Genomic DNA, 25,761 nt, shown 5'->3' on the forward strand with positions numbered 1-25,761 from the left:
ATGCTGGTTAGGCTGTCCCAATGTAGGGCCACTGTTTGCCGTCGTACTTACAACATTGGCCCAATGATTTGTGCTGCCTGGGGTGTTTCTGGCTGGGCAAGAGGTGTGGGTTCACATCGGTCTGAATGGCTGCAGACGTCGCATTGCCGAGGTCTGATGTGTTGGATAAAGCGTATTGGCCGGTACACTCTCCAAGTTCTTCAAAATAAGCGACCGTCGTGTTCGCCGTCAAATGTTGCGGTTCACATGTGAAGTTTGTCACTCGCACTTCGGCTTGCCCACGGACAAGTTCGACAAGGCCCCGAGCTACACAAACTTATCGAGTGAAAAGCAGTGACATGTTAGCTTCGGCAATGCCACGCGTGCCGGTGCTGTGTCACATTCGACTGTGACGAACTTGCTCTCCCGCGGAGGGATTGTTATGTGGTCGTCAGAGACGCGCAGCATCGTTTTCTGGAAGTCCGTGTTGCTATCAACGCTTGGTTGAAAACAATACCATGAGCTGCTCCCGAAGGTCTATAACAGCACGATACTCTTGAATAAAATCCATGCATAGAATCAGATCTTTGCAGCAGTCTTGTAATATGGCAAAGGCGCCAGTGAAAGTAAAACCGCAGAACTCTATGCGGCAAGTGCACATGCCAATCGACGTCATCCCATGGCCACCGCCACTGCGAGTCATTGGCCCAGACCAAGGCGTCAGAACCTTACGGAGTGCCGTGGCTAGCTGGCTGCTCATGACGGAAAAATTGGTGCCGGTATCCACAAGTGCGGTCACATCCTAACTGTCGGCAGTTGCAAAAATTTCCCCGGAAACAATGCGTTCGCAGCACGTCAGTAAGTTCATCGAAGCGGGTCGTCGCTGCTCAGGCCGTGGCGTCAAAACGTCGGGTGGAGGCTGTTTTATCTGAGACGTAGCGGCAGCCTCACCCCTGGAGGTCGCCATGTTCAGTTTTCCCGGCGAGAGGACGTGCCCTGATTTGCCCACAGGAGGAGTATGGACCGGGTTTCTCAAAACGCCTCGAGGATGACGATCGCGACTGCCGTTGCGGTAACGTCGGGTGCATCTCGTTAGGAGCCAGGTATTCCTCAACCTCCTATGGTCTGTCGCCATAGCGAGGTCGATGCGCGTTTGGTGGAAATTCTCTTAAACGTATTCTCCGGTATGGGAAATTGCGAAGAATGGAGCCAGGCTCGCCGCAGTGATTACAAAGCGGCCGTCTGTTGGGTGTGCGCCTCAAGTGCGCTTTGCCGATAGCGGGACGCTGGTCTTGCTGCGGCTCGACGGGGCGCAGATCTTGTTGCTGCTCAACGGGGCGCAGGTAGCGAGGTGGTGGTCCGGCAACGGGGCGGAATGAATGTTGCTCGGGGGCAGGTCGACGTAGGACATCACTATACGTCATAATGCATAGCTCAAGTTGTGGTGCTGGTGGTGGCTGCACCGTTAACCGGATTTCATCACGAATAACTTCCCTGGTAGGTTAATTCACTGCTGGTGGAGCATCCAACTGGAGGTTCTGCAGCTCTTCGCGGACAATGCCCCTCACAAGCTCCCGCAATGCCTCGTCCCTAGCTGCTGGCACGGACGCGCAGTAGGGTGTGGCCACTACGCTTGCCTGACGGCAGTATTGGGTACAATGTTTTTGCAGTGAATATTTCATGCTGGTAGCTTCTCTCGCGAAAACTGCGACAGTTCTCGGAAGGTCGCGAATGAGCCCAGCGAACAACTGTTCCTTCACCTCGCGCATGAGGTGCCGTCCTTTCGTTGCCTCGGGCATGGTAGGGTGGGCCCGACTGAAAAGTCTCGTCATGTTCTCGACAAACGTGGCCACGCTTTCATTTGACTGCTGAGACCCCGAACAAATTGCTATCTCAGCGTTTTCTTTGCGCGCATTTGAGCTGAATGTGGTGAGCAACAGGTGGTCGAGGTTCAGGCACACCAGTCGAAACTGGATATTGCGGTGGAAGACGTGCGGGAGGAGCAGGGTTGCAGGGTGCCAATTGTTCAGGCGCAGGGGTACGCAACACGTCGCTGTACGTCATGATATGTGGTGCAGGCGGCTGGGGTGACGGTGCTGATGGCACTGCTTGGCGGAGCTCTTCGCGCACCATATCCGAGATGCCCCCAACACGTGGATGTTGTTCGAGAGAGGGCAGCTTTTGCAGCTCTTCGCGCACGATGCTTCGGATAAGTTCGCGAAGGACTTCCCTGTCGTTTCCGGCCATTGGCAAGCGGAAGTCTATGGCAGCGATGTTTGCTGAGCGATCAAAATGTACAAATCGCTGATTCAAGGCACGCTCGATGCTTGTTGCTTCTTTCGTACAATCAGCAACAGTACGTGGAGGGTCACGTACAAGGCCAACGAACAACTGCTCCTTGACGCCTTGCATAAGGTAGCGCACCTTCTTTACCTCCGACATGGAGGGATCCGCCCGGTTGAAAAGGCGAATCATTTCTTCCACAAACATGGCGACGCTTCCATTATGCCGCTGTGCTCGGGACTGTAGAGCGAGTTCGGCCATCTCTTTTCTTGCATCGTTGCCGAATGTTGCGAGAAGATGCCGCCGGAAATCCTGCCAGGTGGAAATGGTAGCCTCATGGTTTTCGAACCACATCTTGGCGGAGTCTTCTAGTGCGAAATAGACATTCTGCAATTTTCGCTCCTCGTCCCACGCATTAAATACAGCGACCCGGTCGTAGCTGGTCAGCCAGTCCTCAGCGTCTTCGAACTTGTCGCCATGAAACGGTGTGGGCATACGTGGAGTATGGCAGATCAGCTGCTGGGCACTCACGGGAAGCTGAGTGGTCTGAATTGCCGCTGTAGTCATCGTGGTTCGCGGTGGGGAAACAAGAGGACCACACTCGGGTGCTAAGCCTTTCAAGCGACGGCTCGCCTTGTGCACAGGTGTCGTGTCCACGGTGTGCAGATGGGCGTAGGGGGCAGCCAGAGGCTCTTCGTACAAGGAATCTACCCAGCACCTCCACCAAAAATGTCACAGAAGCCAGTGAAACTGGTTCAGCAGGTATACTTAGAACTAAGTAAAAGTACCGGCAAGATCAGGCACGGAACCGACTGGCGGGCGAGCACCGAGAGCGAAGAAGACGAGCGCGTGCCAGTCTCCCGAGCTCGCCACATGGCGGCGCCAGTAAGATATCATTGCGGCAATATCTGTTGCATGTTTCTCTAAGTAAGCACTCAATAAATGCTTGCACCAGTAGATCACACCACATATTTTCATATAGCACAGAAAGCTACAGCAGATAGTTTTTCCGCGTAAACACAGCACTGTAGTCGTATAAATTATCAGAAATATATGGATGCTCCACAACACTGTCAACACACAACGTCACAATAGTTTTTAGCGGAGAAATAAGAAATTCCTCTGAATCAGCAATCTTGATGTCCCCCTTCAATTCTTCCACGCCACTCATTTCACTGCTTTTGCTCGATGAGCTAGATTCCGAGTCCAGAGAAATTATAATCGCATCCAGCTGCGTGTCAGTTACTCCATTACGTTCAAATGCTTCTTCCTCAAGGTGTACAACATGGGCACAGTCCCGTGACCAATTCTCTCTTGTAACGCGGGAGACCCCTTCGTTCACGAGTTTTTCTACTGCGGACAGAGTGAACGAAGTGTTGTTGGCAGCGACGTAGCCTTTCACTTGACTTCACACCAGCTAAACTGGATTAAAGTCACAATGATAAGAAGGCAGCCTGACTGCGTCGTGGCCAGCACTCTGCCAGAGCATCAATGCGGTACCAGAATATCGATGTTTGTGTTGGTTTACAACCTGCAACAGTTCCGCCTTTAGCTGGTCGCCCCAAAACGGAATGTTGTTTTCTGTCAACCAAGATTCAATGTCGCTTTTTCGAGTACGCGAAGTTGGTACTTTTTCCAGTTGCACACTATGGTACGGAGCGTTATCCATCACTATTACACTGTTTTGATCAATGTTCGGCACTAGTTGTTCCATGAACCACTTTTCGAATCGAGCACCGTCCATTTCGGTGTGGTAAGCGGCAGTCCCTTTGGTAGCGCGAAAGATCAGGCACGCGTTTTCGACGAATCCATTCTCACTGCTGGCGTGAACCCCGATCAATCTGCCGCCTTTGCCGCTTGGTGCACGAAGTCCAGTTGTTAGGCCTTGGCGAAAGGCATCTAACCTTGACGCCACTGTGGTGTCTGTCCAAACGTTATCTTTAACGTGGCCTGCATTAACCCAGGTCTCATCAAGGTAGTAAAAGGTCCTGCAAAAGGAAGTGAATTTATGTGGCACGCGGTTTTCTGCATCCATTGCTATTTGAAAGCTAAATACTACTACTACTACTACTACTACTACTACTACTACTACTACTACTACTACTACTACTACTACTACTACTACTAATAATAATAATAATAATAATAATAATATTAATAATAATAATAATAATAATAATAATTATTATTATTATTATTATTATTATTATTATTATTATTATTATTATTATTATTATTATTATTATTATTATTATTATTATAATAATATACAGTCAGCCCAAAGTGATTTTGACGCGATCTTCGATTTAGGACGGACAGAGGCTTAAAAAAAAAAGCATTCAGACTCATACATGCAGCCCCGAAGCGGCCCCGTCGCTATAAGTGATCGCAGGATACGTGAGACGATGCACCTGGACGGATTTTCATCGCGATCACACGACACGACGAAGCCGACCGCGCAGGGCACTCAACTTACGTATGACTGTATCACTTCGTTTATTACGCGCCTGCCTCTCCAGGTTCATCCGAACAGCTTCCGACACTGCACTGCGCTTTTCCATTGTAATTGTCTTACAGCTCTGCAATTACAAAACAATACATGTTTCATCCTTGCCTTCTCATATAATGCATGCAGGTACACGTCCAAAAATACCTAACAAAGAGCGTACTTGACTCTGCTTCTTTCTCATTTCCCTGATCGTCCGGAGGTACTTTCGTCGCCACACGACGATGTCGTCTCTTTCCAAAAGGGAAGAGTTCCGCTTGCGCTTCCGGAACGCAAATCCGATACCGTTTAGTATCCTCAACGTGCGGACACTTATTTTCGGCATATCCGCATCGTGATCATTTACTACGTCCTCCCGTAGCTTTGCGGCTGTCGGCACTTCGTTGCGCATATAATACTGATGCACTTTGCGCCTCAGAGTAGCGAGAGTGAAAGTATCGTACCTTTAAAGCCGCGGCTTCCCGGTTTTTTTTTTGTTTTGAAAACAAGCCCAGGTGACGACTTCAGCCTTCTTCGCTTTGGAGATTTAAGAGAGCCAGCGAGGGCCTCCGCTTTAATACGGGAGACAGCACGCTCACTCACACCGGTGAGCTCGCTGACTGCGGCGCACGGATGATATAGAAAGCTGAGGCTAACTGCTCTTTACGCCAGCGTACAAGTTGCACACCATCTCTTTCGCCTGCTTGGACAACCATCGGATTTTCAGTCTCACTTGCATCTTCTTTGGCGAAAGAAGAGGTGTAGTTTCGGAAGAACCTGACGCGGCGCAAGGAGCAGACGCCATCCTCTTTCAGCGCGCTCGGTGTTTTCAAGACCCGCGATGGAACTCAAGCGAACCCAGAAAACTCGGAAAAGAAAACAAAACGCTTCGCAGTCACCTTCTAACGCTAGCGAATCGTAGTTATGTTAGAAATGTGCTTAAAATCACACGTTTTATGAATGCTATTTTCTTCAAGGCTAAACACTAATTTTAACTTGCGAACTATATTCGCCCGCGCAGGGAGACAAGGGAGGCAGCCTTCCCAGCGGTGCCAAGAAAAGTTGACGCGGAATATAGCTTCATACCACGATTTCCTCAGTCATCTTTTGCTTTCATTCTCCGTTTATCCCCCTCTGCACGTGTGTGGTAGCCTGGGCATCGCTTAATTAACCTTCCTGCTGTTCCGTTCTTGCGTTCTTTTCGGACGTCTTTCGCGCTTCGAAAGAACTTTTCGCACTCCCGCGCATAAAAATTTAACCGACTATGCGTAAGGCCCAGAGCATGCTCCAATTAACCAAAAAAACGTTTCCACCACTACCTTCCACTTCGTGTGTGTGTGGAAGACTCTCTTTCTCTCTCTCTGTCTCCCTCGATATGTCTTTTTTTTAAACACACAGCGCAACAAACAGGACAAGCGAGTAGACGGAAACAGCGCTGACTATCAACTGCATGATTTATTGAAAGAACACGAATATATACAAAAATGCTCTGATAACCAAGTGCGCATGTTCGCAGATAAAACAACATTTCACTTACATATCTCTCTGCTCTACTTTCCACGCTCTAAACTTATCATGCCGACAAAATATATTAGAAACTTCGCAGACTTGGTTACCTGACGGTAGCTGGTCATAACGCGGCTTTCAAAATAGGTGACTAGCACAGCCAATACCAAAGAGTAATTAATAATTTGAGACTTCGAGCGTTGTCTTCAGATATGGACAATGCCGGCTGCAGATTTCTTCTTACGACCAAGTCCTTATACGTTTTAGTTCCTGCATTTAAAAGCCGCTGATAAGTGAACGTGAGAGGTCACCGGTGCTTATGAACAGCAATGCTACTTTCCGCTCCCATTTCGCACCACTGCGAATATTCCCTTGCCGTCCTTGCTCTTCAGAAGAAACTCGCGCAGCCTTTCCGTGCGTAGCTGATGCCGAATGTTCGACAGCAAGTATGTCATGACTCATGACACACTGATACCGCAACGCCACAAAATACTTCACGCGCATCGCTGCAAGTCGAGGCTTCCGAATCGCGGAATCCACCGCAGCGGCACAGTTTCTGCAGGAGCATTGTCGTTTTTCATACTTGGCGGCAATATATAGTAGCAGATGACAGAGCGCTTTTTCTGTCACTTTACTTCTTATTTTCGTAAGAATGCGTAACCCGATTGTGTGCTTACGTAACCTGGCACCGTCCTACTGCACACGTCACGCGTACGTCACAATTTGAACAAAATGGCGAATTGTCGAGAATAGGGCCCTGTACCGCAGCTGTGCGCCGTGCTCCGTCGTACGGCGCTTGTAGACTCGGCGATCGAGGTGGTGCTTCAGGTAAAAAATCTCGGGGAGTGTTCTTGTGCCTAGCAGCTTGTCTCAAGACAATTCCAGTGATTGCCAACTGCGCATTCCTCAAAGGGACACTGCAGCGGTTCTCAAATGTACCGATACTATAGGCTTTTGAAGTACATCATTTGTTGATCATGTCTGTAAAGTTATTTATCCGATTATGCATAAAACAGCTGCGCAATCGTCGACTGAAAGCGAGCAATTTGAATTTACCGCGCCCCGCGCGACTGCTACAGCGGTGGAAAGCAGAGGGAGAAACCTCGCTTCTCCGTCCGTGCCGGAGCAGATGGCATTCAGAGCAAACGGAGGGGGTTTTCGGCGTGCGCTGTTCCTCGTTTTGCATGCGTTGCGGACGTACAAAACATGTCAACTTAGTGTTAAGCACCTGATACAACACAGCTCTGCATGTGTTCGGATGTACAAACAGCTGTGGACGCGACGATGTAATCTTCCATTGTATTAAAAGCTCGCGGCGCAATGCAGCGTTGCTGAGAATAGAGATAAATTCAAGCCCACCAAAGGAAAAATTCTACTCGAAGCATTTTCGTAACTGCGACTACATGCAGTTTGTTCCTAATGCGATTTCTATAGGGCTTGGCCAAAAAGGCATGGCTGAGCCATGACGCGGTTCCTTCTGTTTCCTTGTACGAAACAGTCGTGACAGTCATCTCCGATCCGTTTATGGACTGCAATTTCATGATGGGACGGTCAGACAGCATCGGTGCATGGTTGTATTCGCGTGTCTCGTTTTTTTTTCTTCTTTTTTTTGCTCAAAGCTTCGCGCAATGGCTTCTGTGCTAAACATGGACAACTCATCAGAAGCACGCGCTGATAATTTTTGCGAACTAGCAGATGATTAAGAAGAGCCCACTGCTGTGTCGAAGCTAGGTTGTGAAGACTGCGAGATCTTTTCTAGCACGGCACGTGCTTGATATGTTCGTGGAACCCTTACGGGAGCATTATTAGAAGATAAGGAGTATACCGCTCAGCTGGCTATAGGCGCATTCAGATAAGGAGCGCAAAAAGCGAGGTTTCCCAGTCGAAAAAAACTACAAAACTGTGTCAATAATACGACAAAATATCCTGTAGTTCTGCCGTAACCATCAGATTTTTCTGTAGTTCTGTAGTACTTTTCTGTAGTTCTGTAGTTCTTCTGTAGTATATTTCTGTTCTCTGTAGTTCTGTAGCACTTTTGTGTTGTAACTACAGAAATTTCTGATGTTACTACAAAATGTTCTGTTGTCACAACAGGTTTCTCGTCAAAAACCGCACAGGAATCTTGTCGTAACATCAGAAACTTTTCTGTAGTTTTTTTCGACTGGGTTCCCTCGGTTTGTCCAAGCAATCAATCATCGAAGTTGTTCATACATGGCCTTGCGATTTGCACCCGTTGCTGCCTCGTCATTTTACATAGGCCTGTCTTGCTTGGGGATGCACATTAAGTTTGAAATGAATACGACGAAGCTCTACTGAGAAAGCACATTTCGGAACACGGTTTTCTCATGAAGGTATGGGTGCGGAGGAGCTGCAGCTTGGATTTCAACATACGTCAGTCGTCAATTCACCAAACATGTTTTGTGACAGTAGGATAAAAAGCAAGGGCTTTCAACGTCTGCTAACTGTCGTATGACTCAAGCAGCATTCTGCGCGCATTTGACTTGGTCTCCAGCACAATGGCCCCATCAATGCCTGGTATGCATTGCAGAGCTCCGCAACCGCGCTTCGCTTATTGTTCATTTGTCTGGTGGCAGCTGTGTACTGCTTCGCCCTTTTTATAGAATTCTTCATTTCCCCAATATACCACGACTGGTATTCAAAGCAGGATTTGGTACACCAAGCTTTGGGTTCATTTTTCACAACAATGACCTTCCGGACGGGGCGAGAGGCCTGGACGGAGGTAGTCGGCTAGGGCATGTTCGCTATCCTTCCTTCCCAGAAATATGCGGGCCGATGCTTCGCTGAGGGTCATGTAGTTACTGCTAATAATGACACACACCACTTTCGAAAATGCCTCATTATAACCAAAGCAAGGTTTCATGCCAAATCTACGCTCCCCACAACGGAAGTGCTGAATCGTTTGTGGGCGTATCTGGTACGGATATATGCGGTAAAATTCCCGATGGTCATTCGTCTGGAAATGGCATGCCATAATGACGTGCACAAAGCCGCAGAGAGCTGAGATCAACACAGCGCAGTGAAGGAGCCTCATCGGCAGCTTCCCCGGTCCTCAGAATGTCGTCACGCAACGTCTTGGCCAATAACGGGCGGCGGCGCGACCCGCAGTGAGCCCCGTCGCGCGGGCTGCGTATTTCTGCTGAAAAAAGGCTATTTCTGCTTTCTTCTGCCTAATTATATTCTGATATTTGAGTTCGCAGCATGAAATACTATGGCTTTCTGCTCATAGCCCAACTTTTGCAAAATGTTCTGCAGTGTGCCTCTAAGTTCGAGAGTGAGAGAATCAAATAGGTGCATGAAACGTGAAAGTAGCGCAGGCGATTCTTATTTGGCGCCTAGTAACTGCGAACGTCAACCCTGAAGTCACTTCAGTACCAAGCTTCTTGGGCCTCTCGTTGCTAAGCTTCGGTTTCGAGCGAAAACAGAACGGTCGAATTGTCTTGCCGTGTGGGGCTTTAAAAACGTCATTTTCTTCGTTTCAAGATGTGATAAGGCATTGCCTTGTTCCCATATTCGAACTCCCCATCGGGATTAAGCACACAGCTTCTATAATAAAGGTAAGTGGTAGGTTTCATTTTTAATACGGAAGTATTAAAACGATAATTAGGGATGATGATTTTTAATAATACAAATACAAAAGTAATAATGATAATGGTGGCAATTGATGGTAACAAATACAAACAATAAAATTAAAAAGGAAACTAATAAAGATACAGAACATAACTTCAAATTAAAAATAACAAATAGAAAAACTAAGTAGTATGGAATAAAAGGACACCATTACAAAGTAATAATTATAAATTACAAACACGTTGCGGCAGCTCTCCCGATGCACTTTAAGCATCGACCTTTAATTTTAGCTGTATACTTTAGACTAGCAGCATATTGTGTCCGCGGCACCTCAAAGTTTGTTCCTGTATGTGTTTTTTTAGAACTCACTACTTTCAGGATTTTTTAAAAAATACCCGGTATTCAAAATAAAGGGGTGTAAAACTGGGATTGGCAGGCCATGTATTATCAGGGGATGATATGAGATGTTCTCTTAAAAGGTACTGGGGGATGTTCCAAGAGACAGCAAGCATAGGACGTTCAAGTGTCGGGTGGATAGGTATGAAGAGAAGTTACAGTTTGTAAGGTACATACGGCTAACAGTGAAAAGGGGTAATTGGTGTTATACATTCGGTCCACAGAACATGTAGTGCGGCAGGTGGTGAAGACATGTGCGATGTTCTCCTATCTGGGAATCTTCCTGTGTATCCCATGATTGCCATTAACCGATGAAACAAATGCGACCACCCTATAAAATTTTCCACAAGCTGTGCGCGACATTGTCAGTTGTATCCGGAATATGAACAAAAATCCCGTCGGGGCGGCGTAGTTGTTGCGGCGCTTGACTACTGTGCACAAGGGTGCAGGATCGAATCCCGGCCTCGGTGGCCGCTTTTAGACGGAGGTGAAAAGCGAGGCGCCAGTGTGCTGTGCGATGTGAGTGCATGTTAAAGAACCCCAGGAGGCCGAAATTTCTGGTGACCTACACTACGTCGTCTCATAGCCGGAGTCGCTTTGGAACGTTAAACCCCCTAAACCAAACAAAGAATATGAACACATGCGTCGAATATCATTCCTCTGCCCCTAATATGTAGTGCGACTAATTTCAGGCATTACTTTGTATGCCAACTCTTTTCAGGATTCATGCATGTTCATACGCAAACAGCCGCTTTTGTTATCATGACGAAATTAAACCCCTCGATCATGCTGGCAGGATAGTATTCTGACCACCAAACCCCGTGTATTCTTACTATCTTTCTTCTAGCTTTCCTGTATTCATGGCATTCACGTTCGTCAACTTGTTTTGCAAGTATATAATAAAAAATAATAGGTTTGGCATGTATAAGAAAGAGCTATTCGAGATGCATCTGCTTTCTGGTAGGGCTCGATTGCTACAGAGTTTGAACAAAATGTAATTAGAATTTTTGATTCTGGTTGTAATAAGAAGTGTTTTATTTTTCTTTACAAAAGTTCAAATATTCGACTTTTTACTTCACATTCTAATTTTGTGGATTTAAATATTTCATTCTAAGGCAATATATATTTATATTCTTAGTTCAGAAGTAGGAACTGACCTGCCTTGCTATGGCTGATTACACCTCATCAAGCGTTTTGATTAGAGCGTTAAGCTGAGGTGGTTCTCCAAAACGTCTGGTAAATAAAGTCCATTGTCCATTTTTTCTTCACTCAAGCGTCATATTGAACTAAATAATCATGTCATTTTCCACCATGGCGTAAAGAATGTGTAAATTAGAAAAAAGGGCCCTACTTTAAATTCCTTCACTTTCATGTCATATTTTTGGACGTTCATTGCAAAAGAATTCTTGAACAACCAGACACTTTGCACAGAGATACGATTTATTGTATAAAAACGTAAAACTAGTGCTCTTTAACACAATCATTTTAAAAAATTGGTTTTAAGCAACACCGAGAATCTAGTTTCGGTTACGCACGTGGGTAACCCAGCAGATGAAACTGAAAGCATCTTTCGCAATCGTGTCTTGAATCATAAAATCTTCCTTTGCAAGTTTTCAAGAAAGTACGTTTTACACACTGGTTATTGTCAGGAACATGAAGTGGGGGGGGGGGGGGGCGATATTAGCCCCAGGCTCTCTTCGTACGCATCTCGGCTCTGTGCATGACACGCAGTGGCCACTGGACAGTACTTGCATTGGGCTTGTGATAGCTGCCAAATAGGGAACAAAACATATATGAGCCACAATGAACATCTTTCGATAGCACGCACATGTTTACATTTAAGACTAGGTCGAAGATGTCGGCAGCGCTCTTGCGTTCCTAAGTGGAGAACATAGAAAACAATCTGAAACATACACTCTCTGACTTCCTTTGGAGCTCAGCTCAATACGTATCACAACTGCGTACGCATACGTCTCTTGCCCTTCTCAAAGCAGTGCAGAAACATTTCATTTAGTGTGCTCCACAGCAGGCAGCTGGAGCGCTGTCGACATAGTGATCTTTTCTATAAAAGCTGAAAAAAATTCTAGGAGGCACTTTGCACTAAACTGCGATGAGGCGAAAGCCTTTATCACGTGGTGATCCGAAGCCCTTCCCTAAGGCACCTCTTTCTCTGTGTCTTCACGCATACCTTCGCGTTGACGCGATAGCTACCAGCCAACATATAAAGTCCCGCTTTAACCGAGCCGTATGGACTTGCCTCCATGGCATAGGGATTATGTAAATGCAAGGGTCTTGGCAAGCAGATTTTGATATCACCCTCCCGCATGAAAGGAGAGGCCCGAGTTGGCAGCTCCTGCCGAACGTAGTGTCAGGAAGCCCTACGTCCAGTTAGAGCTTGGCCATGTCAGCTGCTAGCTACCGCCTCACACGTAATGAAAGCGTTACGGACGGACAGACATGATCCGCGAGCATGAGCCGTTAAAGGCTATCGCCTTAATATTATTGCAGCATAATTTAAAAGCATGATATACATGAGATATATATTTGCGTAAAACAGCGTGACAAAATACAACTGTTAATTAACGTCTCAAAATTTCTCACGAAGGGGCTTCCAAGCCCGGTCCTTCAAAAAAATATTTTGAGGCGAAACGTTCATCAGCAGTTATGATGTGCAGCTTAACATCTAACCTGATATTAGGATGGCCGCATTTAGGCACACTTCATACACACAACACTTCGGTATACGTGCGACATGCTGCAAACACTACTAAGATGCATTTATCATTCCATAATGAAGTGCATGTTTATTGAAACTAAACATCTGGCGCGCATTATTCCACTCTAGAGATATTACTGATTTTGTATAGGGTAATGGTAATCAATGTACTGCTCTTTATTACCTTAAAAAGGACAGCGAACACTCGCAACTCGCTCTCCCGCGGCTGTACCAAGCGTATATATAGCCGCATGGCTTAATTTTATCTTTGCTACAATTTGGTTTCTACGTTGTGGGGCCGCCGCGGCCCCTCATAGAACTTCAATCTACGCACTCTGTATTCTATGTGCGTACAGCGCGGTTGAGCATAGACAAGCAGTCAATCTCTAGTACGGATTGTGATCGGCAGAGGAAGTGAGGGTGAATAAATGAGGTGGAAGTGAGGCGCGAGCATTCCCGCGGGATTCCTGCTGGTGGCGGATTTCAGTGTCGGATTGTGGCACGATCCATCCTAATGCATACGGCCTGTGGAGAGGAGCCTTCTCACGATGAAGACTGAAGCGTATATTGTGACGTCAAGCTACCATGTGACGCGAGGCGACTACACAGTGGCAGGAATAAGAAGAACGCGCATGGTTCATTTGAAGGCCTTTTTATACTAGCGGTGGGCGGCGCTGTAGACGGCGCTGCGATAGTAAAGTATTACGGCACCTCTCCGATATATCCCCTCAGGGGTAATAAAATGAAAAAGGGTCTGGGCCACTTGATTAAAATCAACGTCATAATGGAGTCATTGCGGTGGCTTGACTGCACATGTTCACCTTCTTGGGACAGGCGCAGCCTAGGAGTAGACAGTGGTGTATGGTCCACTGTACTTACGCGTGCTGCGTTGCCGGCGGAAGACTTACTGGGGGGACCAAGCAGATCATAGCGCTGATTTACCAGTAGAACTGTTTGAAGCCGACGTGCTTGAATCCACTAGCCCGTCATCGAGCGAAGCACTGTTGTCATCTTCATCCCTGGTTTCCGGTGAATATTCCTCACGAGTTTGAAGCCAATGCCTTCTGTTGCGTCCAAACGCCCGACAGGTACTTTGTTTGACAATTTATTGTAACTGAGCCTCGCATCTGAGACCCTATTTAAAGATGGGAGAGGCTTACAACCGCTTTTCAGATGGTGCTTCCTTACTTGCGTTTTCGATGACGAACCAAAATCTTGAAGGTTAGCTCTGAGACGCCGGCCCTGAAGAAGCTCTCATTGCAGTCGGCTATCCTCTAAGGGTGTAAAGCAGAAGTTCAGGAGCCCTATACAGAAGTAATCACTGCGCCAGCCAGCTCGGCTCGTCGTGTATATGCTCGTATGCCGTAGCCGCAAATGAAGGAGCTGCCAACTTGGGTCTCTCGTTTCACATGGGACGGTTATGTCAGAATCATTCTGCCAGGACCCTGGTACTCATATTACCCCTATAGGCAGTGGGCATTCGCTAGGAGCCGCCGCGATCGCCTAGCAAGTCAGCGCCACCCTGCGAGCAGCGTTGACAGTATTCCAGGATCGCTCCGGCGCGACGTAGGAAGCTGGGTAGCGTTGCGCGAAACCAAAGATATTGCAAAAGGCAGCGGGCGGCGAAATGGCTAATCAGGCAGCAATTCATGAATTAGATATTTAAATTATCTGTTCTTATATTTTGCAGAGGCGCTTTAAGTGTTAGGCACGTTGTTTTGAAACAGGACGCGTATAAAACGCAAAAAAGGTGATGTGTGCTCCGCTGGGAATTACCACAGCTAAATGCATGCCTCCAACGATCAGTGCGCAGCCGCACGTCCTTTTAAATTAAAACACCTCTATTAAATGGGTTCAGAGTTCTGGCTGCTTTTAAAGCGTTTTCGCATGGCTAGCATGTCCAGCGCCGTAACGCATGTCAATTGTAATATCATATGGCGACGCGGCGTGATTTCAATGTCTCGATGGTGCGATACCCTAAATATGGTCGCCTGTAAACATTTTAAACAGTGATTTCGGCTAATACTTCTGTGAATGACACCTAAACTGTGTCTCCGCTATATCAGAAACTATGGGATGGTCCCACTTAGAAAACGAAATAATGCTGCGCCACGTATCTGACTCCAAACGACATCATGCCGTAGGTTTTAGCATACTCATAGAACGAGAATTCTAGGACTTTGTTAGGACACCACAGCACTACCGATGTCCTGAGGCTGAGTGTAGGACAGCAAGAACAGAAATGGTACGACTTCAACGTAGTTTAAATTCTTAGCACGGACGAAATCTTTTCGGTACAGATGAAAGTTGACGGAAACTACGACGTGCAATGAAAAGCGCCAGACTATGTTTCTCTCTGCACGCGGGGTGGTCGGCTTCGGCGATGACTGCGGGACTTCGTATTCGCTTCCCACCAGAAATTACTGGATCCGCTCATATGCTGGTGATTTTGCGTCTATGCTCGGCAGAGGCTTCACGCAAGATTCGTGGTTGGATTTGACATTACTAAATCTAGTGAAATGCACTAAAGATATGTGAACACAGAGCAGCTGTTGCGCGACTCATTCAAGGCACGAAAGTTTTATGACGAACTAGCCAAGTGTGGAGTTTTCTCGCAGGTAAAGAAAATGTTTATCGGAGGAATATTGTGGACATATGAAGGGAATAGAATAAAAATGGGAAAAACAGCTGCTAATTCACATCTGGCTAAGCTAAAATGAAATTTTCCAAGTTAGCGCACAGTTGATTCCGGCTGAACAAAGGCCGTAATAAGTTCCTTCACACATTTCCATCACTGAATATCTTGCCGCCAAACCTTCAAAACTGTATTTGTTGTTTTCAACAGCTGCCGGCATGCGGCCTTATCACGGTGGTTCTGGCACGCGTACCAATTCTGTATCCCGTGTTTATTCATTCTCGTTGTCGCGATACGACGCGTTATCATTTTCTTTGTCGCGAAAGATGCGCCGAGATCTGTCTCGAAGATTCCGATTGCTTGCGTATGTTTCTACATTGTTCCAGGATGTGCTAGTAGCAGTGTGTGACGATATCTAGATTGTTTTGAGCAGCCTTTAAAATGAGCTTCGCTTCGGCGTCGACTACCGCCGCTTGAATAGCATAACTAAGAAGGATGTTTGCCCACTTCCCCGCATCGACGACACAGTCGACCGGCTCTAGAATGCAAGGTATTCTCATCGATGGACCTGAAGAGCGGATATTGGCAAATTAAGGTCGACCAAAGAGATCACACCGGACGGCCTTTTCGAATTCAAGGTTATACAATTTGGCCTCTGCTCCGCACTAGCGACATTTCAACGAGTAATGGACAGTGTGCTGGTGGGTTAACCCGGTTCTGTGCTAGCTGCATCCACTTGACCCCCGCAAACGTCTTAACCTCATACGCCCACCTAACTTTCTGCCGCCCCCTGCTACGCTTTCCTTCTCTTGGAATCCAGTTTGTTACCCTAAGCGACCATCGGTTATCCTCTCTTCACACTACCTGTCCTGGCCAGGCCCATTTCTGCTTAATTTCCACTAGAATGTCGGTAACTTGAGTTAATTCTCTGACCCACTCTGCACGCCTCCTATCTCTTAATGTTACCCCTACCATTTTTCGTTCCATAGCCCTCTAGGTTGTCCTCAACTTAAGTAGAACTCTCTTGGTTAGCCTCCATGTTTCAGCCCATAGGTGAGTACAGGTAAGATGCAACTGTTGTATACTTTCCTCTTGAGCGATACCGGTAAGCTGCTGCTAGTCATATTCTGCGAGTGCTTGCCAAATGTGCTCCATCCCAATCTTATTATTCTTGTTATTTCCTTTTCATGGTCTGGATCTGCTGTTAATACCTGCCCTAAGTAGACATAATCGCCTACTACTTCCAGTACTTCGCTACCTAATGTAAACTGCTGTTGCTTCCCGAGGCTTAGTCTTCTGCATATTGATTTTCAAGCCTACCGTTCTACTTTTCCTGTCTAGGTCATCAATCATTATTTGCAGTTCATCCCCCGATTTGCTTAGCAAGGTAATGTCATCAGCAAATCGCAGATTACTGAGGTATTCTCCATCTACCCTTATCCCTAACTGCTCCCATTCCAAGTCTCTGAATACTTCCTCTAAGCAAGCTGTGAATAGTACTGTGGAGATCGTGTCCCCTTGCTTAACACCTTTCTTTATGGGAATTTTGTTTCTTTATGCAGAACTATGGTTGCTCTGCAGCCGCTGTATAGGTATATCTTCCAGCTATTTCACGTACGGCTCGTCTAACCCCTGATTTTTCAAGGACTGCATCACCGCCGATGTTTCAAGTGAATCAAATGCTTTTTCGTAATCAATGAATGCTATGTATAAGAGCTAGATATATTCCGAGCATTTTTCGATAATCTGATTAATGGTATGGATATGATCGATAGTAGAGTACCGTTTCCGAAAACCTGCTTGATCCTTTGCTTGATTGCAGTCTAAGGTTGTCCTGATTCTATTAGCGATTACCTTAGTAAATACCTTATACGTAACAGAGAGTAAGCTGATTGGTCTGTAATTTTTAAGGTCCTTTCTTATGAATGAGGATAATGTTTGCATCTTCCATGGTTGCGGTACCATCGATTGGTTTTTACCTATGCCCAAATTCTTTTTACCCCTTAAAGCTTCCCCCGTTCTTTATAGCATGCTCAATTTTCTCCATGTTATACTTCCTTATATCGGCCACCTTGCGCTTAATGATTAGCTGTGATATCTCGGCCAATCCTATCTGGTCTGTTGGATTGGAAGTTTTCATACTCGGTCGTTTCTTAATCAAATCTTTCGTCTCCTTAGACAGCTTACCGGTATCTTCTCTAACTATCCTACCGCGTACTTCTACAGCGCACTCAGTAATGACATCTCCGAAATTATTGTGTATTGCTTCTAAATTAATGTAGCCATCCTCGGTTAGAGCTGAATATTTTTTCTGTAGCGAGATCCTGAACTCTTCTGCCCTTCCTCTCACCGCTAATTCGTTGATGGGTTTCTTTCTTACTAATATGGTGCGTTCCTTCTTGAGATATAAGCTAATTTGGGACCTCATCATTCTGTGGTCACTGCATCGCCCTTCCCCGATTACCTCTACATCTTGAATAATGGCGGTAGTTGAACACAGTATGAAGTCAATTTCATTTTTAGTCTCCCCGTTAGGACTTTGCCGTGTTCATTTCTGGTTCTTCCGTTTGCTGCAGAAGGTATTCATGATTCATAAGTTATTGCGATCTGCAAACTCAACTAATAACTCCCCCCCTGATATTCCTAGAGCCAATTCCATAGTCATCTACTGCCTATTCTCCTGCCTGCTTTTTCCCTCCCTTGGCACTGAAGTCGCCAATTAGTACAGTATACTACGTCTTTATATTCGCATTGCCGATTCTACATCTTCGTAGAAGCTTTCAACTGCCTGGTCACCATAACTACATGTGGATGCATAGGCCTGTACAACCTTCAGTTTATCCCGCTTATTAATGCCTAATTACGATGCCTGCCACCCTCTCATTCATACTATAGAATTCATCTATATTACCCGCTATGTACTTATTGACAAGGAAATCTACTCCTAGTTCTCGCCTCTCCGGTAAAACTCGATAACACAGTACATGCCCATCCTTCAGTACAGTATATGCCTCATTCGGCCTCCTAACCTCACTAAGCCCTATAGTATCCCTTTTAATACCCTCTAGTTCCTCTAACAGCACTGCTAAGCTAGCTTCACTAGCTAGAGTTCTAGCGTTAAACGTTGCCAGTGTCAGTTTCCAATGGCGGCCTGTCCATAGGAGTCCAGAATTCTTAGCACCTCCTGCTGCGTCACAGGTCTGACCGCCGCCGTGGTCAGTTGTTCCGCAGCCGCTGGTGACTAAGGGCCGGGGTTTTATAGAGCTAATCATGAGAGGTTGCGGCCATTTACTGCACCAAGGTGGCCAACTCCTGTTGTGGTGAGGGAGTGCGTTGCCGGAGGTGTCCACCGGCACCGATCGCACCCCAAACCTGTTTATGCAATTCCATCGGCACGCGGGTTTTTCTTTTTTTTTTTCCGGTGGAGAACTGCTCGGCACCGGGATTTAAACCCTGGTCCTCTTGCATGCGAGGTGGATGTTCTACCGCTACGCCACCGCTGCACTCATTTTATTATAAAAGAACATAATGTATGTGCCAAAATTATGCCAGAAACAACTGATATCAATGCTACTGTGAATTTGTCTATTTAATAAGTACAGAATATAATAAACGAACTTTAGAAATGTATTACTTCGAAACCAGCAAGGCAGTACATGTCGTTGATATAAAAACGTAAAGGTTATGAAATGAACACTTGGCGGCAAATACTTTATTGAATCTTTGTCATCTAAGACCCTTGTTTATTTTTTGTACATGTGCTCTTCCACAATATTGCACAGCAACAGCTGTCATCGGTCGTGAATTTTGAGTAATTGCAACGAAATTATAGTCGCCACAGAGAGTGCTCATAAAAAGCAGGAGTTCCGAAACATATGCATAGAAATGCGAAGATACAATGGAATATTACAAATGTGAAGGTACAGCTTGATAAAGGTAAAAAGTTAACGCTGGAAACAAACTTCACTATATGTATGCACAGAACCTTCTAACACGATATTTGAATATACGTATCCCTCCAATAAATCTATGCAACTAAGCAAAGTCACTTTATATAAAGCGTCAAATAAGGGAAATAAACATGTTGCGCAATTACAGATAGTAAACTTTTTGCACATAAAGACAGACGATTCGGCGAGCGTTGGTAAGAAGGGGTAACATTTTCGGACCGCAAGAACTAAACATACAGACAAAATTCAGCAACAAGCGCAAAGTTTACAAAAGTGATAACCATCAGAAAGCAACTTTAAAACAATACTAAACATATACGTTATGGTGAAGTACATAAATTTTTTGTAGGACAAATATAATATTGGATCTTAGCCCAAGTTTCACAAAATATATATGTACTCTATCACAACGTTCGCGCCTCTAGTTGTTTTTAAAACACCGGTTATTCGAACGCAAAGAAAGCAAATTCTCATCCAGTCATGAGTGGCATTTAAAGTTCTGAAGCTGTCAGGCATTTTTTGATGATAACTAAAACAAGTTATTATCGAAATTATTTGCCTACCTTATAAATAAATGACCTTATGGACAAATTGTGTGATGTCGAGAGTAGTAGGGTATGTTTAGAAAAAAACTCACAATTTCGTCGGAAAGGCGAAACACTGAACGCGATAGCAACACATTTGATAGCTAATTCAACAAGCATGGCAGCATGCGCGTACGAACACGTCTCATTCCACGACAGTGGACACTCGCTGTGAAACGAACGGGTGAGCAAGCTTGAACGCAGCAGCAGCTACCTTCATGCTGCCACTCGCTTCAACGCGAACGGCCATAGCCAAAAAGCATTCTAAGGGCTGCCAGGAAGATTCCACTCGGCCAGAGAAAACAAACGCGCACCGAAATGCGCCGCGCGGTGGTCGGGGCAACATAAGAAAAACGCATGCGCTCTTGCTGGCCTTGCTAGCCCCCGGGTAGCGAAAACAAGAACATTGAGAAGAGGTCTCAATGTGTCCTCTAGATTAGAAGTCAGAGCAGACAAAATAAATAAGAACGCAGTTACTTTTGCTGGATTCAGTACCTTGTCATGGACGCTTTGGTACAGGTGAATAAAATGTTGATATTCTTTTCTGTGACATGGCAGAAGTGAATGACCAAGGCGCTTCGTCTCATTTGACCTCGCTGCGTGCTGTTGAAGGGGAGCGCCGTTGGTCCGCCTGGGATGTCTCTAGCCGGGTCGAAGTTCCTGGGTCCTGGCTCAGAAGTCTGCTGCTGCGGAGTTACGATGAGACGAGATGGGCTTTGAGGCGAAGTAGATGATGTAATCTGGGTTCGCGGGCCTAGCCTTCACCGCACTAGACCAATGAGGGGCCGAGACTAAGGAGAAGAAGTAGAAGCCGCCAGGGAGTAGAGGCGAAGGAATGCTTTATAAAACTGTTTACATGATGAAATATGTACAAGTTGATGGCCGAAAAAGGAGCTCTCGGCGGATACAATTTCCGCCGTTAAAATATGGTCGGTTATCTCCACTTCCTTAGCTGGAAAACAAATTTCAATCTGTAGAATCCAATCAGTGGGCTCAAGCAAGGACTTGAGATGCCGCGATAATTTGCATGAGTTACAAGATGAAAAATAATAAACGGTTTATTATTAAGGCTGTAGCAAAGTGCATGTACGCGAAGAAGGATCCGCAGAGGGAGGCAGCAGACTGAAGCCGGCGTCTGAGTGTGCCATGGATTATTGCTCTTTAGAGCTAAAGGTTTTCCCGTACGCGACATACAGGCTTCATCATTATGTACGATTCTCGGTACCTTCATTATGAAATGAGAGGATGCAGTAAAGATCAATGTATTTTCCAGATCACATATAAAGGAGCAAATTCTTCATGGCATTTCCCGCTTTCTACATAATTAGAGAGGCAGATCATACATTTTGGAATTAGAAGGTACCTTAACTCTGCAAAAAAACAAAAACTAAAATGATAAAAGCTGCGAGAGGTCATATGTCGAGTGCTAACATCTGAACTTCTCTCAATATTTAATTGGGGTTATGCAGAAGTAAGTGGTTACAATCCGTCTAAAATCTAAGGATAACACAAACGCCTTATTTCGTCAAGGGTTTTCGCGAAGAACTCTGGTTGACCTTTCTGCAGAGGCCGATAGCTTCAGAACAACAGATGGAGTCTCGGTAAGGACTGCCTTAGTGGCCTTCCAGAAATAGTGCTCATTTAGCATCAACTACAATTTTTCATCTTCATGCCCAACTGCTACCAAGCGATTTGATTGAAAAGGTGCTTTCGGATGAATTTAAGATCGTCAGACTGAGCGTTCTTGTGGATATTAGTACCCCCAGTGAAGATGAAATAAACGAAACCAATTTTATGCAGTGGTGTTGTACCGGCGACATGATGCAAGCCGATTGTAAGCTTTGAGACCCAGTTGCCGAAATGGGTGATTGGCGCCCCATTTTGATAAAAACGATAAACTAGAATTCATCTCTCCGAACAACTCCAACAAACAATGGCTTCACGACCATGGCCATTTGGGAGAATATTAAGGATTCAAGGGCACATCCGTCCGACAGCAACCTGAGTCTGCCCTGCTTTTGGTAACAGCACCATAACCTAGGAACATGCCATACCATCACTCAAAAACGCAGGGAAATATTCAGACGACTAAGAGGCAATATAATAGTGCTACCAGCACATTCACATAAGCGAAATAACAAAAGTGGCATTATTGTACACTGTCTTTAAATGCAAGAAATTAAAAGACAACATGCACTAGCCGATTCCCATCCACAAAACAAGCATTTGATCTGAGAGCCCAAAACTTCAGGTCACACAGCACGAAACACCCTAAAATGCCTCTCGCTACATTGAAAACAAATATTGCCTACGTCCAATACTAACAAATAGTGGCAAAGAGGTTGGGAGTGGTAGGCCAGTGGGGTGCCACGATGCTCTGCACTGAAGCATATAATCGCTCTTCATTCACATGCTGTCTTCAGTTTTGTCGCGTTACTTCAAACATCACCTACTCCGGCTTATGCTCTGTCGCCGATTTAACGGCGTACATTTATACATTAAACAAACTTCGCACCAAATGGAATGCAAAAGAGGGATGCAATGGCTGCTACAGCACTCTGCAGCTGGAGGTAAACAGCTGCATGGAAACTCCCCGGCGTGTTTCCCTCGTAGTAACCTCACCAAAATGAAAGCACCAACCGACCCCCTGCGTAACTGTATTTGTATTTTCCTTTGGATAAATGCAGTAATAGAAAGTACCATATGGCAAGGTTTTCGCTCAGGCCACCTTGATTCCTACTCATTCAATTTTCTTAACTTTTGGGTCTGAGTGTGACGGATCGCGCCGCTATCGAATCTGGGTGAATGCTAGCGCATTGCACTAAATTTTTGATCATTGTTTCAAAGGTTTCAGCATGCCCCCTGGAGTTCATTTTTAAAAAGTCTAATGTCTGAGTTTTCTTCATTTAGGGTTTCCATCGCTTAAAATGCATGCTTAACCTAACGAATGAAACTGTATTTCTGTTCTGATTGTCTGCACACACCTACTGGTGAAGTTCGAGTCCTTTTCAACATTGTGTGTGTTTTAAACAGAGATAGAGAGAGGGAAAGGGGGAGGGCCGTTTACATTCGGTCTGGTCATTTAGGCACTTTACCTGTTCACCTGTTCTTGTACTCTTTTTCTCAGCTACTGTTCAGTGTAGAATTGTTTCGTGGCGATTCGAACGATGTGCGACCTGCGTCCCCTCTATTTTCTGCACCGTAATTTTGTTATATTCATAGCGGCTGACGTGGCAACAGCTCTCTGATTTATTTGTAATCCTTACTGATCCTCACCCCTAAGGCCAAAAAGGACGTTCCGCAAACTAAGTTATTGCTCTTCTCTAAATACCACTCGGCACTGTGGACATTTTGTACGACCTGTTTTCATCTATGCTCTAGTATCGCGGCTCTTTTCCTCCTTTTTGTTTGGGCAGTTTTATGTGCCTTCCGTGCATATTTGTCCTCTTTAACGCGTACACCAAAACAACTATGTTTCGTCCTCCTTGTACCCCTTGACATTCTGCTGAGTGCAAACGAATAATGAACCTGTTGCATATAATCGGCGTATTCCCCCAAATGTAAGGCCTAGAACATCTCCTACTCCACAAGCGTTAAGTGCGGTATGCCCGCCTGTTTATAACATAATACAATATTGTTCACATACTTCAAAAGTAGAGGCATCTACTCACAATCATTCAGCTTAGATCTATCAAGAAATTATATATAAATATAAATGCAAAGTTAAATATATTTTGTCCAATATTTCCACTGGGGTCCTAGCAATCATGCATAACCTAGGATTCTTTTCCAGTAAAACCACGGATTTGGTCCGCCGAATGAGTCGTTGTCATGGAGATCCTGAGCTACTCGTCAGGCTGCTGCCAGTTGCCACCGCTATCACTTATAGCCCCTCGGAAATGCCAGCTAGTTGGTCCAGCTCATCGTTCGTTCAGAATCGCATTGTATAGTGGCGTGGAGATGCAGAGACAGAGGCGACTACAAGTGGCAGGAATAAGAACGCGTATGATTTAATACAGCCCTTTTTATACAAGCAGTGAGTGGTGCCGCTATAGTACGGTATTACTGCGCCTTTCCGATACATGCCCTGAGTTGTAACAAAACATCGCATGGTTTCAACGTGCTAAACCGAGGGTGAAGCGAAACCGAGTGAACCGAATGTGGAGTGTGGAGCGAGTTAGCTACGAGCGACCGAGCGGTGCATCGACTACAACCAGTGTTCCGTCGACCGCATCAAATTTCACCGGCGCTTAGGTGGTGATAGTAAAGGTTTTTATTGCATCTAAATATGGGAGACACTTAAGCTCTGCCTTTTCAGGGTATGATGCGACAGTGTAGGCTACCAGCTCACATATAAAGCCCCGCTTTAACCAAGCCGTATGAACATGCCCTAAGTGGCATATAGGGGTAACGTGAGTGCCAAGCTCCTAGCAGGCTGATTCTAACATAACCGTCCCGTGTGAGACGAGAGACCCAAGTTTGCAGCTCCTGCTAGCCTACGTGAGGTGTGACGTCACAGCGTCAAGTGGGTAAGACGTGACTGCCAGCCGCGCTACGCTGAAGGCTTGAAACCTAGAGTAGTATTGCTTTCGCAATAAAACCATGCGGTGTGCCCTTTCTTTACATTTCCACAGCCTTAAATGCCTCGAATGAATTATTGCTAGAATTTCGCGGCGCATGCTTTTTGGTAAGACCATTCTTGTAACTTGCCGCAGCACACCTTTCACCACGGAAAGCGCAGATGAAAATGACGTTAGCTCCTGTAGCATTTCACCGGTTGATAACCTGTTGACGACTTCACGGAGGTACTCATCCCTTGCAGTTTCTTTTGCCAGCTTTTGGATTGTTGCGTCCGCCACCATGTAGCCCCAGACCACTACTGTGTCTACCTCCACGTCCTCCCTGGCACCAGATGGGCCACCTTGCTGAAGTGGAGATGATCGGGACAGCATGTCTGCCAAGCTGAGATGCTTGCCAAGAACGTACTGCAATGTGAAGCCGTACATGAGCAATTTTAAAGAAATCTTTGGAGTCGAGGTGGCAAGTCATACATTCATTTTGCACTTACGGAGAGTAGAGGTTTGTTATCCGTCGCGATGAAATATTTTTGTCCATAAACAAACTGCTGAAATGTCTCACAGCTAAAGAGAATGCTATGCGCCTCCTTTCCAATCGGCGCAGACTGTTGCTAAGCTTGAGTCAGCACACGGGATGCATATACCACTGGTCGCCACAGGCCGCTTTGACAATGCAAAAGTACTGCACCCACGCCGTTTTTTTATGTATCGCAGGTTATCTTTCATTGCTCCTGGGGTCACAAATTGCTAGAAATGGTGTCGAGCTTAGAATCTGTGATACACCTTTCCACTCTCGCATTCGAATTCTCCATTCTGAGCGCGATGTGATAAGCAATCTCAGTGATTCCATTCTTTCAGATAGGCATGGCACGTATTTGCCAAAATAGTTCTGCACACAAAGCATGCACTGGATTTCATGTTTACTCAGACACAGATGTTTCAAGCAAACTTTTGACGAGCTTTGTGTTAGGCGATAGGGGAAAAGCATTTGCTTGTAATGATGACACCTAGCAACCCCACTTCAGTAACGCTCACCTTGAAGTTTTCAGAGTTGAATGTCAT

At 45.7% G+C, this 25,761-nt stretch overlaps 1 protein-coding gene across 1 annotated transcript; it reads right to left on the reverse strand.

Moving 5' to 3' along the window:
• Positions 1-3,679: 3,679 nt before the first annotated feature.
• On the reverse strand, positions 3,680-25,761 carry LOC146171546 (uncharacterized). The gene is made up of 4 exons (XM_084586496.1): positions 25,735-25,761; positions 24,833-25,107; positions 4,934-5,181; positions 3,680-4,248 (listed from the first exon to the last, which is right to left on the reverse strand). The coding sequence occupies exons 1-4, from the start codon at positions 25,759-25,761 to the stop codon at positions 3,680-3,682; spliced, it is 1,119 nt and encodes a 372-aa protein (XP_084442622.1).

The sequence above is a fragment of the Amblyomma maculatum genome, unplaced genomic scaffold (genome assembly GCF_055883805.1).
Source record: "Amblyomma maculatum isolate TAMU_Amacu unplaced genomic scaffold, ASM5588380v1 scaffold_20, whole genome shotgun sequence".
In the NCBI taxonomy this organism is placed as follows: Eukaryota; Metazoa; Arthropoda; class Arachnida; order Ixodida; family Ixodidae; genus Amblyomma; species Amblyomma maculatum.